Here is a 19,757-nt window from a genome sequence, read left to right on the forward strand (position 1 = left end):
TAATAAAATGTTTACCAAATCCGAACTTTTGGAACGCCCAGAGCATATATTCTTTAGATATCGTGTCAAAAGCAGCTCTGTAGTCTAGCGCCATTAAAATACCTGGTTGATTACTGTTATTCATATATTCAATGACGTCATCAATCATTCTAATAACAGTGCTGGAATTTCTTTTTTTTAAAAACCCAACTTGATCTTCACTTATTAAGTAATTGACGACTTGATTTAATCTGTTTGCAAGGCATTTCGCTAATAGTTTATAGTCGGTGTTCGTTACAGATATAGGACGCCAGTTATTTAGGTGCTCTCGTTTCAACCCCTTTCCTTTGTGTATCAGTGTGATTGCTGCTCGCTTCTGGGATACAGATAGTTCCCCTTTTTCAAAGGCTGACCAAAAAGAGGATAATAACATTTTGTTTATATTACTCCAAAAGAACTTTATGAAATTGGTTGTTATCCCATCCAATCCTGGAGCAGAATTACTTCGCATTCCCTTAAGTGCAATAAGGAGTTCTTTTTCTGTAATTTCTTGATCAATACTACCCTTTTGCTCCTCTGATAATTTTGGGATGTCAGTGTTTTTTAAAAATTCGTCCCCAAGAAAGTTATTAAAATTGGTGTTTTTAGTGTATCTGTTAGTAAAGAAGCGGGTTTGTTCCTTTAATATTTCAGACTGACTTGTAATAAATTCATTCTCTGTTATTTCTATTCTATCTAGTATCTTATTTTTTGCGCGAGCTTTCTCTAAGTTTAGGAAATAACGCGTGTTTTTCTCACCCTCCTCAAGGAATTTTATCCTAGATCTAATTTGTGCCCCTTTAGCTTCTTGTATTGTAAATAGTTCTAGCTCCTGCTTGATGTGCTCTCGCTTAGTCACCAGTCTGGCGTTACTGGGGTCCAGAGCCAAAAGTCTGTCCGTTTCATTTAACTGCTGTTGTAAAAGGGTGTGTTTGTTTATACTGAGAGTTTTCTTTTCTCTAGAATACGATATACACATCTACAGACAAGAGTGTTAGTTGTTTGAGAGGAGAGTGTGTGGCGAATGGTGCTGATCTTACGAAGCTTAAAATAAGCTTCTCTACAGACTAAAGATATATGTTTGTTAAGGGTCATGTCAGATGAAAGGGTGAATCCAAGGTTTCTAGCTGATGGCGAGAAAAGAATGTCGGTGTTGCCTATTTGAACAGAAACAGGTTGGGGAGAGGGAAATGTAGTGTTCTTCTTTTTGCACAGTAAGACTTCAGTCTTATCATCATTCAGCTTAAGTTTGTTATCGACCATCCAAGATTTAACATCAGTGATGCATGTCTGAATGGTCTGGATGGCGGAATGTGTCTCTGCAGGGGGACTGGGTTTATACAGCTGGGTGTCATCAGCAAAAGACTGATTTAAAACAGAATGGTTTTGAATCAGTGTGGAGAGGGGCTTAGTGTACATGATGAAAAGGATGGGACCGAGTACTGAACCTTGAGGCACGCCGAAAGAAAGTGGAGCTGGAGCAGACATCTGGCCATCGACAAGCACAGCCTGAGTCCTGCCAATGAGATAGGACTCAAGCCATGCTAGCGGTGGACCGGAGATGCCGTACAGAGTCTGAAGTCTATGGAGAAGCGTGACATGGTCAATCGTGTCGAACGCTGCAGAAAGGTCAAGTAGGGTAAGCACTGACACATCACCACCATCCAGAGCAGACAGAATGTCACTGATTACTTTAAGTAGGGCTGTTTCAGTACAGTGAGAAGGGCGATAAGCGGACTGAGAGTGCGAGATCAAATCATGGGTGTTCAAATATGACAACAGCTGCTTCAAAACTACCTTTGCACAAACTTTGGACAAGAATGATAAATTAGATACAGGACGATAGTTCTTCAAAATATTGACATCAAGACTAGGTTTTTTGAGAAGTGGTTTGACAAGTGCAGTTTTGAACAATGATGGAAACACACCAGATTACAGGCTATCATTGACAATTTGAGTAAGAGTTGGCAACAACACATCAAGATTCTCAAAACGCAGTGGTGTGGGTATGGCATCAAGTGGACACGTTGTTGGTTTGGACTTCAGAATAATGGATCTAAGGTCTTTTTCACTGATTGGCTGAAATGATGGAAAAGAACAATCAGTGGGAACATCAACATGACTGGAGGAAGCAGAATGTGCACCCATCTGATCAAGTTTAGAACGAATATCTGAAACCTTCTTGATAAAATAATCACTGAATACATCTGGCAGCTGACTAGCAGGGAAAACAGTGGAAAGTGGGGATACCTTACTGCGACCGGTCAATGGAATGGGGGTATAACTTGTGGTTGTGTGGAATGGGGGTATAACTTTTGACACCGACAAACTGAAGAATAAACAGATCTATGAGGTAATTGTCTCAATGGTCTTTCTTTCTTTATTTATTTGGTGTTTAACGTCGTTTTCAACCGTTCAAGGTTATATCGCGACGGGGAAAGGGGGGGGGGGGGATGGGATAGAGCCACTTGTTAATTGTTTCTTGTTCACAAAAGCACTAATCAAAAAATTGCTCCAGGGGCTTGCAACGTACGTAGTACAATAAATGACCTTACTGGGATAATGCAAGTTTCCAGTACAAAGGACTTAACATTTCTTACATACTGCTTGACTAAAATCTTTACAAACATTGACTATATTCTATACAAGAAACACTTAACAAGGGTAAAAGGAGAAACAGAATCCGTTAGTCGCCTCTTACGACATGCTGGGGAGCATGGGGTAAATTCTTCCCCCTAACCCGCGGGGGGTTGTCTCAATGGTCCAGGCTCAGGAAACAAAGAGTGTATATGGCTTTGCTAATCTTCTCAATGAATGAGGTTATACACGGCAGCTGTCATTAGCCACCGCACTATTTTTGGACTCAACCATCAGCTGGTATATATGTATAACATGACACACCGTGAACACTGTGTACTGATCATGTCAACTCTGTGACTCGGCCTGGGGCGATTGTAGCTTCCCTTCTTCGTGTCCGATAGACAAGGACAATAAATAGTAGAGCATAGTGCAATTTCGTGTTGGCATCTTCTCCACTGAAAGCAAGAACCCAAATATTGAAGACCAAAGTGCTTACCCCACTTCTGACCCGAATCACCCCCCTCCTGCTGGGTACACGTGAGAAAAGAGAGCAGAAAAAGTAGAAAGAAGAGAAAAGAGAGAGCAGAAAAAGTAGAAAGAAGAGAAAAAAGAAGAGAGAAAAAAAAAAGGTCTCAGACTGATGAAGTGAAAGTGATCTTCTTTATGTCGGTAACACTTTGCAAAAACACGCCACAAAAAACGGTAAGAAAAAAAATAATGAGAGATAATGCTCTCTCTTTTCTCTTCTTTCTACTTTTTCTGCTCTCTTTTCTCTTCTTTCTACTTTTTCTGCTCTCTTTTCTCTTCTTTCTACTTTTTCTGCTCTCTTTTCTCTTCTTTCTACTTTTTCTGCTCTCTTTTCTCTTCTTTCTACTTTTTCTGCTCTCTTTTCTCTTCTTTCTACTTTTTCTGCTCTCTTTTCTCTTCTTTCTACTTTTTCTGCTCTCTTTTCTCTTCTTTCTACTTTTTCTGCTCTCTTTTCTCTTCTTTCTATTTTTTCTGCTCTCTTTTCTCTTCTTTCTACTTTTTCTGCTCTCTTTTCTCTTCTTTCTACTTTTTCTGCTCTCTTTTCTCTTCTTTCTACTTTTTCTGCTCTCTTTTCTCTTCTTTCTACTTTTTCTGCTCTCTTTTCTCTTCTTTCTACTTTTTCTGCTCTCTTTTCTCTTCTTTCTACTTTTTCTGCTCTCTTTTCTCTTCTTTCTACTTTTTCTGCTCTCTTTTCTCTTCTTTCTACTTTTTCTGCTCTCTCTTTTCTCTTACTTTGTTCTTCTTTTTTTTCCTTCATTTTCTCATCTTTCTACTTTTTCTTCTCATTTTTTTGGCTCACGTAAGTGTAGCCTATGCGATGCTAAACTTTGTCTGTCTATGCGTGCGTGCGTGCGTGCGTATGTATGTATGTCTGTGGTAGAAACTTTAACATTTGACTAAACACCGAAATACTATTTTTCAAGCACCATCTTCAAAATATTGAAGCAATGATCAACATTGTGTCGGCATGTGTGTAGTTAAAGCGTGTATCCAAAGAAAACGGGTGGTGGGGGTGTTTTGAAGGGGTACAAGCAGTTGACTGGTTTGTGTCGTGTGTGGTATGTAGACCAGGTCAGGTGTCAAGACCAGGTCAGGGGTCGCGCGAAGGATTGTGGTAGGCCTATACATAGATTCACTTCTCCAGTTCTCACCTCTGCATTCGCCGATTCGGGGAAGACGATTTCTCGTTGTTCGGTTTCTAAGCTCCAGAAAAGTAAATAAAGAAGATACCAAAGGGAGATTTCCTACAATTTGATCGGGTGCGTATCGCTAGCGCTACGTGTCATTTGTGCTACGTGTCATTTGTCCTACGTGTCATTTGTGCTTCATGCCGCTATCGCTACGTTGATTAGTGCTACAAATAATTTGTCGATGAGTCGCTATCATTCGTTCATTATCACTACGTGTCGATAGCACTACATCTTTTAGCGCTACGTGTCATTATCGCTACGTGTCAATACCACTACTTACTGACGACTCTCTCTTTCTTCTTTTTTCTCTCGCTCTCACTCCTGGTTTGTGTACCTGTATATGTATGTCGGTGTATGTGTGTGCGTGTGTGTGTCTGTTTCAGTGTGTGTGTGTGTGTGTGTGTGTGTGTGTGTGTGTGTGTGTGTGTGTGACTCTCTATCTCTCTCTCTTCCTCACTCGCTCGCTCACTCACTCTGTCTCTGTCTCTCTGTCTCTGTCTCTGTCTCTCTCTCTCTCTCTCTGAAGGAATATTTTGTTGTTCCTTTCACTTTGCCAGAGATTTGTAATTTTCGGAAGAAAGTCTCTGCATGATTTTCAGTTGTTTCTTTCGGATTTTGATCTTTTTAGAAAAAAAGGGCTTTGCTTTTGACAAATTGTAAGACAGTGTTATTGCATATATTTTTACTAGAATGTTGACACAAGGTATAACCGAGGATATTGAAACCTTTTCTTCTCTCCCAAATTCTTTTATGAAATGAGAGGGGGAGAGAGAGAGAGAGAGGGGGGGGGGGGGGATTGACTGACAGACAGACAGAGAAAGCGCGAGAAAGCGGAAGAGAGAGACAGTTAACAGAGAGAGAGAGAGAGAGGGATGGAGGGTGCTTTTTATTTTATGGTTGGTTGGTTTTAGTTCTTAATGCACTGTTTTTGACAATAGTTTTCATTCGGTAAAAGGCAAATTCAATTACCGCTCTCTCTCTCTCTCTCTCTCTCTCTCTCTCTCTCTCTCTCTCTCTCTCTCTCTCTCTCTCTCTCTCTCATTACACACACACACACACACGCACACGCACACGCATACGCACGAACGCATACGTACCCACGGTATCGTACACACAAACTCACACACAGAAAAACATCCGTGTATGTATATACGGTATCATGCGAGAGAGAGAGAGAGAGAGAGAGGTAGAGAGGTGGGAGGGGGAAAGAGCGAGCGAGAAAGAAAGAGCGAGAGAAGACAGAAAGACAGATGGAGAGAGAGAGGGGGAGGAGAGCGGGAGAGACAAGGAGAGAGCGATTTTAAAGAGGTACAGAGAAAGAGCGATTGAGAGGTGCAGAGAGAGAGAGAGAGAGAGAGAGAGAGAGAGATCAAATCAAATCAAATCAAATCAAATTGTATTTTACGAGGGTTGTGGAAGAGAGAGAGAGAGAGAGAGAGAGAGAGAGAGAGAGAGAGAGAGAGAGAGAGAGAGAGAGAGAGAGAGGAGAGGGAGAGAGAGCTCAGAATGGTTTATTATACTAAGGCCACAGACTCATATACAAACCACGGGGGATGGGGGAAGAACAAAATCAAAAAAACAAACCACACACCAACAACAACCATGAAATAAATACGTGGTGAAAAGAGAGAGAGAGAGAGAGAGCGAGAGAGAGAGAGAGAGAGACACACACACACACACACACACACACACACACACACACACACACACACACACACACAGACAGACAGATCCGACAGACAGCCATGCAGACAATATTTTTACACACTCACACGCAAACACAAAGGGAAGTGTCTGCCGTTTGAACATGTAGTATAGTGCTATCGACACGTAGCGCTACAGCACATTGGTTTTTCAAAAATAGTGATATCGACACGTAGTTCTATTAAGACCTAGTGATAATGGCACCTGTGAATTGTGGCAATAGCACTACGTGCCGATAGCACTACTGTTTTTAGCAATTTGTGTCGATAGCACTACAGAAAATAGCGCAAACGATACGTAGCACAAATGACACGTAGCGCTAGCGGGACGCACCGCAATTTGATCTGCACAGCGTTTTTCCAATGTCCACGCGAGGAAGAGCTGTCGAAAGCGCAGTGTCGGTCTGGCAGTCGTAATCCCGGTAAGTAGCCTACAGAGACAGATCTATAGTGTCTCCCACTCTGATAACGTGTCACCTACTGTTAATCCGTTTTGTTTTAATTTCTTTTTATTTCAGCAGACACGGATGTCAAACACAGTGCTACGCAGTCACCTCTAGTGAAATGAGTTGATCTAAAGTGCCTGTAATGTTTGGATGTTTTTGTTCTTGGTTCGATTTATGTGAATTTCAAGACTTGCAGTAGAGTCTCATCTACCCTGCCCGTATAAAACTGTCCACCATTAATTTTACTTGAACATGCAAATATAAGGAAACGGAATGAATCTGTTCTCAGAGTCAAAATGATCACGATTTTGCCTCAGATTCAAAACATGCACTGTCATGGTTTTGTCTGTACAATTTATAAGTCTTACCTTGCAATAACTTCCTAGACAGTTTTTGAATGCTAGATCTGTATCGCGTTTCATTCCAGACTCGATCCTCTCTTTGATTGTACTGTTTGCTGTGTACGCACTATCATGATTCGCTATGTAACGTTTGGTAAGCTTACCTTGCAACAGCTTCCTTGTCTTTGTTGGCATTTTCTTTCAAGGTAGGCCTAGTACAAGTTAAAATTAGATTCTTTCGGACAGAAGGTAGAATGCGAGTTTTGAGACAACGACAGTCGTCCAAAGACAGCTTGCTGTGGAATTTGTTTGTAAATAATGGTACATGTGATTGTGTATTTTTTGTTTTTTTCCTCCTGAGTTGATCGTTATCATTAAAACAAGACCCTCAGAGAGTACCTCCGTTGCTCCTTAAAATGGACTGTGAATAGTGTGTTGGCTGTGTTGACCGTCAGAATTATTTTAAGAACCAGGCTGCTGCAGTCAGTTGACATGTTTTGCATATCATGTAGGGTTACCATGCTGCATAGGTAAAGTGGCTTGTATAACCTGACTATTCTGTTTTAAAACACTGTTTATATTTGGGTAGGTTGTAGTCATCATAACTAATCGCATTTTGCCATTTGTTTCAGAAAGGAGGTTAACCTACAGCAAGATCGAAGCTATGTCAGATATGCCTCAGCCACATGAAGACTTCCGAATTTAGATCCACTCGGCATGGTGACAAGTCTTGATGAAAAGTGTAGGACTGAGGACAGCAGTGGAACAAGTGGCCAAATGAAAGGTACCTATTGCTTAGTGTCTGCAGTGCAAAAGACAGATAAGCTGATGGTAGATTTGCAAATGAACACAAGATCTACTGCTGATTTACGACGGGAAAGCAACAATCCAGGGCAGAGAACACCGCCGCATTGTAATCCAGCTCTTCATTTGTTTCAGGAAAGGACGTCCTTACAACTGGAATTAACATTACAACTCTCTGATACCAAGACATAGTGCATAGTGTACTCTAAACAAGAGGTTGTGCTACCACAGGAACATCCCGATAATTGCGTGGGACAGGATTAAAAAGCTTCCCATGGCTGCAGTGAGGAAGTACATGATATTTCTGTCATTGACTTTAATACCTTTCACACAGCCAGTACATGAGAGATAATGGTCAATGGTCTTCTTGGTGACCGTTCATGCCCAAGCACGCGGAGCTGGTGGCCAGCAGGACAACGTGTCTCTGGAAAATAGCATAGACTTCGGACTGCGAGGACCAGGGAAAATAACCTCATGTAAAGCTGTGTGTGTGACCATTATCTTTAACTCTTAGTCGTATGATCATTCCAAGAATATATCTTGATACGCAAGCTCTAGGGTATAGGTTGATAACTGCAGATATAAGCTTTGCCATGATAATTATGCTGATGCAGTTTAAAAGTGTGTCTGTGTTTACGTGCGTGCTTGTGCGGTTTTGTGTATGTGTGTGAGGATTGCACAAGATCTCCTTCAGGGACAACTGCACCAACAACAAATACAGTCATTTTATCTGTTTGCCTTCTTTTGAAAATTATACATGGAGTTGATATGATGCGTTAGTTTTAACTGTGTGTGCGTGTGTGTGTGTGTGTGTGTGTGACGGAGTGAGTAAGTTTGTGTTACTGTTTGTTGATTTCTTACGGGAGCCTTGAAGGCTTCGCCTCTTGTTTCTTTCTTTTTTTCCTCTCTTCTCTTACTTTGTTCCTCGCTTTGTTGTTCTCTTCTTTTTTCTCTCCTCTTTTCTCTTGCTTGTCCCTTGTAAAACTTCATTTCTGGAATACTCACATACCCAGGTTAATTTAAATGTGCCGGATTTGTTTTGTGTGGTGTTGGGGTCGTTTTGCAATTCATGTGAGAACAAAAAGATCGGGTCACCAAAGAGCGCAAAGCACGCAGAGAGAGAGAGAGAGAGAGAGAGAGAGAGAGAGAGAGAGAGAGAGAGAGAGACAGACAGACAGACAGACAGACAGAGAGACAGAGACAGAGACAGAGATATAGCATTTCAGTGCAGTTGATTTTACGCGGTCGTTAAGCAAATACACTTCTCGTCAAAAGAAACAAGTGTGCGCATGTTGGTGTAAATCTTTACGATGACGTTGTTTATCCTAAAATCAATTATACTTTTAGAAAGGTCATAAATACAGTCATCGGAAAGATTTTCACAAAAACGCATCAGCCTACTTCCCTTTTGAGTATTACAGTGTCGCAGAAGAGTCATCATTCTCAAGGCTCCAGGAAAAATCAGTACTCACAGTCGATTATCACAGACAATGTACTTTATTTTAGACAAAAAGGTGTTTGTAGTCTTCACTTCTTGGCGCCCTGAACAGTCACCACCACCTTCCGTGAACCTGCAAGCAAATCACAAACGTTTGGGAGTAGCATTGCAGATGAGGTGCTAGTGGCATGATGCTGAGGGGGGGGGGGGGGGGGGGGGGGGCTGTGAAATAGACCCGTCTATACACTCATCAGGGACAGGAGCTACACGAAGAATGTCCTCTAATAGTGGATGTTCAACAAGGTAAGTATTTGAAACCTAATCTTATATATATATATAGGGTGACCCAAAATATGCCACCCTCTAAAATGCTAATAACTCCGACCTGTGTACAGCGAATTACTTCATATTTGATGTACATTAACTTGAGATGTGGGATGATGGTTCACAAAGTTGCAAGTACGCTCGTATGTAGGTCAAGTGGTTTGATTTTACAAAATATGTTTCTAATTCGGAGATTGCCTCATCAGTAGGTAGCCACACTCATCCGTTTTGAATCCTCCAGACTTCCTGTAATTGCTGTTTTAACTCATGATGGTTTTTGTATGCCGGGCTCTTCAAAAAACCAACATATAAACATTTGGTGGGCTAAAATTAGAATAGTGTGGCCATCCCTCGGTGCCCAACCTCGTACTTTTTTTAGTCATTCCCCAAACGTGGAATACATTTTCTAAAGAGATTAAAGAGTCAGACCATTTAATCTACAAACGACGGGCGGTGTGGCGAAGTGGTAAGACATCGGCCTCCTAATCGGAAGGTCGTGAGTTCGAATCCCGGTCGCCTGGTGGGTTAAGGGTAGAGATTTTTACGATCTCCCAGGTCAACTTATGTGCAGACCTGCTAGTGCCTTATCCCCCTTCGTGTGTGCACGCAAGCACAAGACCAAGTGCGCACGGAAAAGATCCTGTAACCCATGTCAGAGTTCGGTGGGTTATAGAAACACGAAAATACCCAGCATGCTTCCACCAAAATCGGCGTATGCTGCCTGAATGGCGGGGTAAAAACGGTCATACACGTAAAAACCTACTCATGCAAAAACATGAGTGAACGTGGGAGTTTCAGCCCATGAACGAAGAAGAACGAAGAAGAAGAATCTACAAACCCTGCATTATCTATCTGTGTTTGAGTTGTGCTAAATAGCAAAAACACGTGCGTTTTTAAACTCTGAAAGTAAAGATCTGAGAAAGAAAGAGACATTATGCGCTCTAACTACATACATGTGTAACAAGAGTAGGTAAGAGTTATGCAGACAATTTACCTCTGCTGACAACTGAGAGCATTGAAATGAACAAGCAACTTTCACCCTCAACAAAGCCAAAGTCAAATAATACAAATGATTTATTAAGATGCAAAAAATAAAAACAAATGATGCAAGATTACATTCAAAGCTACTAAGAAATCAGCGGCAAGATCCTGCCTCTATAGTGGGGAAAACCTAAACATTTGGGTCCCAATAGAGTGATACTGGCTCCTGAAAAGGTGAAAATCGAGGGACTTCAATGAAAAGTAATAATCCTAGATTTTCCAGGGACAGAGAATGGAGCAGGCAAAACAGAAAAACTCTAGGCCAACAATGTCCAGTCACTAACGAGAGGGCGTGTCTCAAACACGTGAACAGGAAGCACGTGTCAATATAGAAGGGTACTCACTTTTTCACAACCCATACAAACACGATAGAGTTATTTCCGGAATGTATTTATTTATTTATTAAGGAGATTTCTATAGCGAATAACTAAAAGCACTATGCGCTTGTATCTATTGCACTGTATTTTTCATTGCTATGTCGTGTTTATTCTAAATAATTATTTGCTCAAAATTAACGAAAATTTGTCCTACTTGTGCCTGCTTTGCAAAGACCAGCGCTACCCGTCTCATTCTTCGGGGTTTGGCAAGCCAAGCCTTACTAGTATTGATGCTGACTAACTCAGGCTTTTCGTGTTGATCATTTTATTTCAGGCAATTGACAAAATGTTTTGTATATATATCGCTCGACGCGACCTGTTTGGATTGAGTTCACTCCTTTCTATGAAAAAGAGAGCTTGACTGATTATCTATCGCTGTGATCTGTTCATCCTCTTCACTGCAAAGGATCTCTGTTTTTATGTGTAGACAAAAATCAGCACTTAACCGCATTCTTTAAGTGCCAATTTAGACGCAGAAAAAGAAGAAGAAAAAAAGAAACTCGAAACTGACAAAAATAACATCAAGAATAGTCAGAAACTCGGAAGCAGCGTTTAATCAGAATGCAATATCAGATTAATAGATGACAGAATACGAAGCCTCCCTCGACCCACTATGACACAGTAACACAAATCAGTGTAGATTTGTTTTTCAGCGCGATGAAGTAAAAAACACTTACAGTACTTGAAGATATTCTCAAAGGTAGATTATTGGAGATGCGAGGGGAAGAAAATAATATAATACAATTTAAATGCAGTTACATGGATCTGATTGAAAGCAGCTGCATCATGTCGTCAATTGTTTTATATAATATCAAATGACCGCCACGATCTATTGCACAAACACTAAGTCAAGCATCTATATATATATATATATACGACTAGTGTCTGTCTGTCTGTCTGTCTGTCTGTTCGCGATGCACGGCCAAAGTTCTCGGTGGATCTTTTTCAAATTTGGACACCGTATTCAGCTACACCCCGGACACAACCTCATCGATGAGATATTTCAACACGTGCTCTCAGCGCGCAGCGCTGTGCGCGCTGAACGGATTTTTTTTGTTTGTTGTCGGGATCCACTACCAGTAACTCTTCCTTATCTTCTCCAGTGTTTTCAGCCGCGATTATCTCCCTTCCTCCGTGTGGCGTCAATCCATATTCCCGTTACTACGTTACTATTTTTAGAAGGTCACTGCAGGTTACTATTTTTAGAAGGTCTCCAGTGTTTTGCACGTTTATCTCCTTTTCTTTGTGCGCCGGCGCATTCGGCTGGTATTCGGCTCTACTTCTTCCCGGCGAAGTCTAGTATGTCATATATCGCTGAAAGCCTGAAAGAATTCATTCTGTGCTGAACTGATCATCCTAAATCCACTGAATAGGTTTTCAGTACAAGTCTAGGTAACAGTGCTATTCGCCATCCGACGCAACTGATGACCTAATGAAATGCTTTCCTACCCTCCCCCCCCCCCCCCCCCCCCCCCCACCCAAAAAAAAAAAAAAAAAAAAAAAGTTCTCTCATTATGCATTCATCTATTCTTTTGATTAGGTTTATTTCTTTACAAAACGATACTATCCGAGCCTGAATGAGAAATATCGTCATCAGAAATATAACTCCATACGTTTTTTCTCTGAAGGGCTTTGAAGCAAACTTCGCTAACAATTAGTCTATGTCACTAGAAACAGAAATATCTCGATTGAAAAGGAGACACACTGATGTATGACTCAATTAAGTTATCCTCTCAACAGGTCAAGAAGACGATCCAGCGTACATTTTGGTAAAGTTTTATCAGAATTTAGGCACACGTTTTCGTTAGAACGTTCTTTCATTGCAACATCGTCACGCGCAAAATACGCCTCAAAGCTTGGAACATGTGCAGTTAGCATGATATTTTGTTGAAATGTACGTGTTGATCGAAAGTGCTTGGTAGATAGAGGGGATATTTCACGTCGTAAGAATAGGCGAAAAATAACCTGTTAACATATAAGACAGGTGTCAGTATAACTAAAACATCTCAAAACAACAGACTGGCCACAACATCTGTCAAACTAATGCAACCAAAGCCGAAAAACGATGTTTTGCAGCTTTTATAACACTTGTTTTTCGCAAGAAGGCGCGGTATGTAGAATTATTTGTAACACAGAATCGTATGGCATTACTTCGCGAGCAATCTGAGGACATTTTTCCTCGGGAGTAATCCCGTGAAAAATATATGTCACAGTTCCCAGATCATGAAAAATGCACGTGAAAACTATTCATTCCACCTTTGGTAAGTTTTTCCCCAAACAAATAAATCTCTTTTATGCCACAGTTTGCTCAGACCCTTATCTCTCTGTCATTCTAATTGTGCACTTGTGCGCAATGATTAATTGATGCGAGGCAGTACAGTTCTGTCAATGTAATATAAATTAGTTAAAGGGTAAGGATAATTTTGTTTGTTTGTTTGCTTAACGCCCAGCCGACCACGAAGGGCCATATCAGGGCGGTGCTGCTTTGACATATAACGTGCGCCACACACAAGACAGAAGTCGCAGCACAGGCTTCATGTCTCACCCAGTCACATTATTCTGACACAGGACCAACCAGTCCTAGCACTAACCCCATAATGCCAGACGCCAGGCGGAGCAGCCACTAGATTGCCAATTTTAAAGTCTTAGGTATGACCCGGCCGGGGTTCGAACCCACGACCTCCCGATCACGGGGCGGACGCCTTACCACTAGGCCAACCATCCCGGTTAGGGTAAGGATAAGATTCCATACAGTGTAAGGTTGCCCTCATGGAAATTCGGGCTGCTTTCTCACTGGAAAAAGCGAGCTGCAATACAGTACGGCGCTACACATTTTTGTTCCTTCTCTTTCCTGCAGGCGTGCATTCAGATTTCCAAGCCCTAAAACTTTCGCTGCCTTCTGTTTATGAATTAAAAATTGTTAATTATCGAAACGAGTCGCAGTTGTCGAAGATTTGAAGTAAGAGGGTGGCGGCCCTTGATTCATACCGAGAGACGCGACTTTATCCTACATACGTGAGAGAGACGCGACTTTATCCTACATACGTGAGAGAGACGCGACTTTATCCTACATACGTGAGAGAGACGCGACTTTATCCTACATACGTGAGAGAGACCGCCCGTTGCATTACACAACAATAATATACTCACACGGGTGTATATCATGTAAATGAGGTCGTGTCAAACTAGTCTGGCAGGGACCTAATTTTCCACTGTTCATGATGACAAAGTCCCCGAGACAAGCGTCATTCTGGGAACCCTGTTGTGCTTGCTGTTTCCCTTGTCCAAGTACACAACGCCCTAGCTCAAGTCCATCTCACAAAGAGCATCCTAGTGCTTGAAGTGAACATTTAACATAATTCACAAACGTTAACTTGTCATTTGCGTTCTCCTTTCAGACTCTTTCTTCTCTATTTAGCTTTGTTTTTTTGTGTCTGTTTCTTGTCTTGGAAGAAGGTTTAGGGTCGGATGGGCGATACACGATTGATAGCTCTTAGTTTTAATTACTTCTTTCAATAATTGGCAAAGAGTTAGTTAGAGAGTTATAGTTTTGCAGTCCACATTTAGAAATCAAATATGACAACAGAAAAAAAGGACAAAAAACACTGTTTTACCAATGAACACAGTATCAGTGCTGAAATCAATAGCATTGTTTCATTTCAACAGCAAGCAAACGATCTTGTTCCAGCAGTTCGTCTTCAGAAAAAAGTGTTTACGTGTCATATAAAAAAGACAAAAGAAGCGACAACAAGACTTATGAAACAAGTCGCGCAAGGCGAAATTACTACATTTAGTCAAGCTGTGGAACTCACAGAATGAAACTGAACGTAGTCCGCCGCTAGTGCAAAAGGCAGTGAAAGTGACGAGCCTGTTTGGCGCGGCAGCGGTTGCGCTGTGCTTCATAGCACGCTTTACTGTACCTCTCTTCGTTTTAACTTTCTGAGCGTGTTTTTAATCCAAACATATTATATCTATATGTTTTTGGAATCAGGAACCGACAAGGAATAAGATGAAATAGTTTTTGAAACGATTTCGGAAATTTAATTTTAATCATAATTTTTATATTTTTAATTTTCAGAGCTTGTTTTTAATCCGAATATAACATATTTATATGTTTTTGGAATTAGAAAATGATGAAGAATAAGATGAACGTAAATTTGGATCGTTTTATAATTATATTTTGTTTTTAACAATTTTCAGATTTTTAATGACCAAAGTCATTAATTAATTTTTAAGCCACCAAACTGAAATGCAATACCGAAGTCCGGCCTTCGTCGAAGATTGCTTGGCCAAAATTTCAATCAATTTGATTGAAAAATGAGGGTGTGACAGTGCCGCCTCAACTTTTACAAAAAGCCGGATATGACGTCATCAAAGACATTTATCCAAAAAAAGAAAAAAACGTCCGGGGATATCATACTCAGGAACTCTCATGTCAAATTTCATAAAGATCGGTCCAGTAGTTTAGTCTGAATCGCTCTACACACACACACACACGCACACACACACACACACATACACCACGACCTCCGTCTCGATTCCCCCTCTATGTTAAAACATTTAGTCAAAACTTGACTAAATGTAACAAGTCGCGTAAGGCGAAAATACAATATTTAGTCAAGTAGCTGTCGAACTCACAGAATGAAACTGAACGCAATGCCATTTTTCAGCAAGACTGTATACTCGTAGCATCGTCAGTCCACCGCTCATGGCAAAGGCAGTGAAATTGACAAGAAGAGCGGGGTAGTAGTTGCGCTAAGAAGGATAGCACGCTTTTCTGTACCTCTCTTTGTTTTAACTTTCTGAGCGTGTTTTTAATCCAAACATATCATATCTATATGTTTTTGGAATCAGGAACCGACAAGGAATAAGATGAAAGTGTTTTTAAATTGATTTGGACAATTTAATTTTGATAATAATTGTTATATATTTAATTTTCAGAGCTTGTTTTTAATCCGAATATAACATATTTATATGTTTTTGGAATCAGCAAATGATGGAGAATAAGATAAACGTAAATTTGGATCGTTTTATAAATTTTTATTTTTTTTTACAATTTTCAGATTTTTAATGACCAAAGTCATTAATTAATTTTTAAGCCACCAAGCTGAAATGCAATACCGAAGTCCGGGCTTCGTCGAAGATTACTTGACCAAAATTTCAACCAATTTGGTTGAAAAATGAGGGCGTGACAGTGCCGCCTCAACTTTCACGAAAAGCCGGATATGACGTCATCAAAGACATTTATCAAAAAAATGAAAAAAACGTTCGGGGATTTCATACCCAGGAACTCTCATGTCAAATTTCATAAAGATCGGTCCAGTAGTTTAGTCTGAATCGCTCTACACACACACACACACACACACACACACACACACACAGACACACACACACACACACACACGCACATACACCACGACCCTCGTTTCGATTCCCCCTCGATGTTAAAATATTTAGTCAAAACTTGACTAAATATAAAAAGAAGAACACGTTGCGTGAAGCGATATCAAAACATTTAGTCAGTCTGTTTGCTTGAAACTAAAAGATCAAAACTGGAAAACAGTTATCACCTAAACTACATCTGATTAGGCTGGGTCTGGCGACACCCAAAGACCGAGATTGGTCACGGTCGTTTCAGTGAGGCATGCGAAGGTAGTATCTAACTTGCTGAGCGCGCACATTTTCAGAGAAAACATGACATATTTAAATATTTTTGGATGCAGGAATTGATAATCTGTTAGTGAAAATGTGAATTTAAATTTAACAAACTAATACATTAATTTTTGAGCTTCCGATCTGAAATGCAATCACATAGTCCGTATTGAGTCAAATAATTGGCTTACAAAATGAGGCCACCACAGTGCGGCACCAGTGTTTTCGGTTTCTAATATCTGGAGCTGCGTCACGTCCTGTCATTTTGGCCGATGTTGTTTTACAGAGAGCGTTATGGAAGGTATAGCTCTTGAAAAAGGTCATATTTAATGAATGCCGATTTGTGAGTGTGTGTGTGTGTGTGTGTGTGTGTGTGTGTGTGTGTGTGTGTGTGTGTGTGTGTGTGTGTGTGTGTGTGTGTGTGTGTGTGTGTGTCAATCAATCAATCAATTAATAAATAACAAGTCGCGTAAGGCGAAAATACAATATTTAGTCAAGTAGCTGTCGAACTCACAGAATGAAACGCAATGCCATTTTACTCGTAGCATCGTCAGGCCACCGCTCATGGCAAAGGCAGTGAAATTGACAAGAAGAGCGGGGTAGTAGTTGCGCTAAGAAGGATAGCACGCTTTTCTGTACCTCTCTTTGTTTTAACTTTCTGAGCGTGTTTTTAATCCAAACATATCATATCTATATGTTTTTGGAATCAGGAACCGACAAGGAATAAGATGAAAGTGTTTTTAAATTGATTTGGACAATTTAATTTTGATAATAATTGTTATATATTTAATTTTCAGAGCTTGTTTTTAATCCGAATATAACATATTTATATGTTTTTGGAATCAGCAAATGATGGAGAATAAGATAAACGTAAATTTGGATCGTTTTATAAATTTTTATTTTTTTTTACAATTTTCAGATTTTTAATGACCAAAGTCATTAATTAATTTTTAAGCCACCAAGCTGAAATGCAATACCGAACCCCGGGCTTCGTCGAAGATTACTTGACCAAAATTTCAACCAATTTGGTTGAAAAATGAGGGCGTGACAGTGCCGCCTCAACTTTCACGAAAAGCCGGATATGACGTCATCAAAGACATTTATCAAAAAAATGAAAAAAACGTTCGGGGATTTCATACCCAGGAACTCTCATGTCAAATTTCATAAAGATCGGTCCAGTAGTTTAGTCTGAATCGCTCTACACACACACACACACACACACACACACACACACAGACACACACACACAGACACACGCACATACACCACGACCCTCGTTTCGATTCCCCCTCGATGTTAAAATATTTAGTCAAAACTTGACTAAATATAAAAACCAGCCAGTCAATCCAATCAATCACCTTCCCACCCGTTCCCTCACTCACTCTAAAGCTGGATATATCTACCTCCGTGGTTTCGGTGTTCACACAGCCAGACGCCTTGCCAGGTGCCGAGGTTGAACTTGCCGTCAGTAATGGGGATGGTTACGCTGCTACCGATCAGCGCTGCCTTGATGTGTGCTGGCTGCAAATCACACAGCTTTTTAAAGTCGTCACACACAAATGTGCATGTTTTAACAGTAAGGAGGTGGAGAACGTAGGAGGGGCGGGTACCATCTTGGCACAGGGGGGAAAACTCGAACTTGAAAACTGCATCACTTATGCAAGGACAGTAGCGCTACATCCTTAAAGGCCGTCCTAAATTGAGCCTGAAGTAAACTTCGCGAAGTCAAATTCGCCTAATTCCCCATTAATAACAGGCTTTAGGTCCTGCCTTGCACACAATAAAAACATGCATACACCGAAGTGAGACAATGAAAAACTGAGTATGGTCAAGAAAGTAAGCAAAATTTAGTAAAAAGTCCACTCCGTCTCCCATAAACCACCATTTTCTGATCACAGACACCGCCAGGCTTTTGCATACAGTACAGACAGCCTTTCGCGTACCACCTGGGAACACCCTTGGTGCTCTCCTTTGAGTGCGAGCATTTTTCAACAAATTTATTTCGCGTGGACGTTCAGGTATCAATCGGAATCCTGGTAATGGCGCTAGACCTAACTGTTAAAATCTAAAAAATAAATTGACAAAATGTAGGACAAACCTTGTTAAAACACGAAAACAATATATTTTATCATCAAGACAAAGTCAGTACAATTCGAAATGTTCAAAGTTTGAAAGCAGGGAGCCCTGATGTCGGTCAAGTGGAATAGGTGAATGAGTTGACTGGTGCGTGTATGATCCAGCTCTTTTCATTTGATGACGGGTAAGTAGGCTACCGAAAACAATGCGCAATTCGACTGAGGTTTCGAACATTTGATATTGTTTGTTGCTGTGCCTGATTGACTGAGTATTGCGCTCATAAAAATGTACTGCCGCGCCAAGACTACTATCACATCACGTGAGCTGCATCCAACCATTGCCCAAGCAGACAAAGTTTCTGCAAACCGCTGGTTTCTTTAAAGCAAACGGCCACTAGGTTTGTGTTACTCACTTACTATCAGTCAGTTTTGTATTTTAGATTCAGAGGTACACAATAACCTGCTATTGCAGATCTAGAGTCGCTTTGAACCCGCAAACGACTCAATGATTCATGTGTTGATAAAGTGGGTCGCACGGGGCCGCAATGGCTCGGGTGTTGAATAAACCACAAGAACTGCATGGTGTGCTAAATAGCGATTCAAGTAATCTGTAAGTGTGACTTAAAGCCCCAGTCTGCCTCAAATGGTTTACAGAACGATTTAAATCTTCTCACGAAAAAAGCAGTTCTAACCTTATGGAACACTCTTGCAATAGCATTTAATAGCATTAAAATGACACAGTTCGTTTTAATGGCTATTTAGCTTGCGTAAACCACACACCAGATTTCGTGGTTTATTTTACCCCTGAGCCATCGTGAACCCGTGTGATCCACTTTCCTTTTTTTCTCACAATTTAGTCGTCAGTTTGTGATTTCAATGCGACTCGCTGTATCTGCAATAGCACGTCATTGTGTACCTCTGAATCTAAAATGCAACAAACGACTGCGAGTAACACGAACTTATCGGCGGCGGTTGATTCAAAGAAGCAAGCGCTATGCAAAACATTCGTCTGCTTGGGGAAACACGACCTGCTTCCGGGCTCCCTTTTTTCAAACTTTCAAAACTTCGAATTGTACTGATCTTGTCTTGATGAAAGAATAATAGTTTATGATTTAAGAATGTTTCTGTAAGCTGTCAATTCATTATCTAGATTTTAAAAGTTAGATCCAGCGCCAAAACGAGGCGTCCGATTTGTCTCATTGTAAATCCGTTCTGACTGCACGAAATAAATTCTTTCAAA

General features: G+C 40.7%; 1 protein-coding gene across 1 annotated transcript in view; it reads right to left on the reverse strand.

Moving 5' to 3' along the window:
- Positions 1-9,088: 9,088 nt before the first annotated feature.
- The window catches only part of LOC138982828 (UPF0047 protein YjbQ-like), a 40,817-nt gene continuing 30,148 nt past the window's right edge, over positions 9,089-19,757 (reverse strand). The window contains exons 7-8 of the mRNA XM_070356184.1: positions 17,846-17,963; positions 9,089-9,181 (exon numbers count right to left, since the gene is read on the reverse strand). Of these exons, the coding sequence (XP_070212285.1) occupies positions 9,138-9,181; positions 17,846-17,963 (162 nt within the window). The 3' untranslated portion in view covers positions 9,089-9,137. The remainder of the gene's footprint in view (positions 9,182-17,845; positions 17,964-19,757) is intronic.

Source organism: Littorina saxatilis, linkage group LG12 (assembly GCF_037325665.1).
Source record: "Littorina saxatilis isolate snail1 linkage group LG12, US_GU_Lsax_2.0, whole genome shotgun sequence".
Classification (NCBI taxonomy): Eukaryota; Metazoa; Mollusca; class Gastropoda; order Littorinimorpha; family Littorinidae; genus Littorina; species Littorina saxatilis.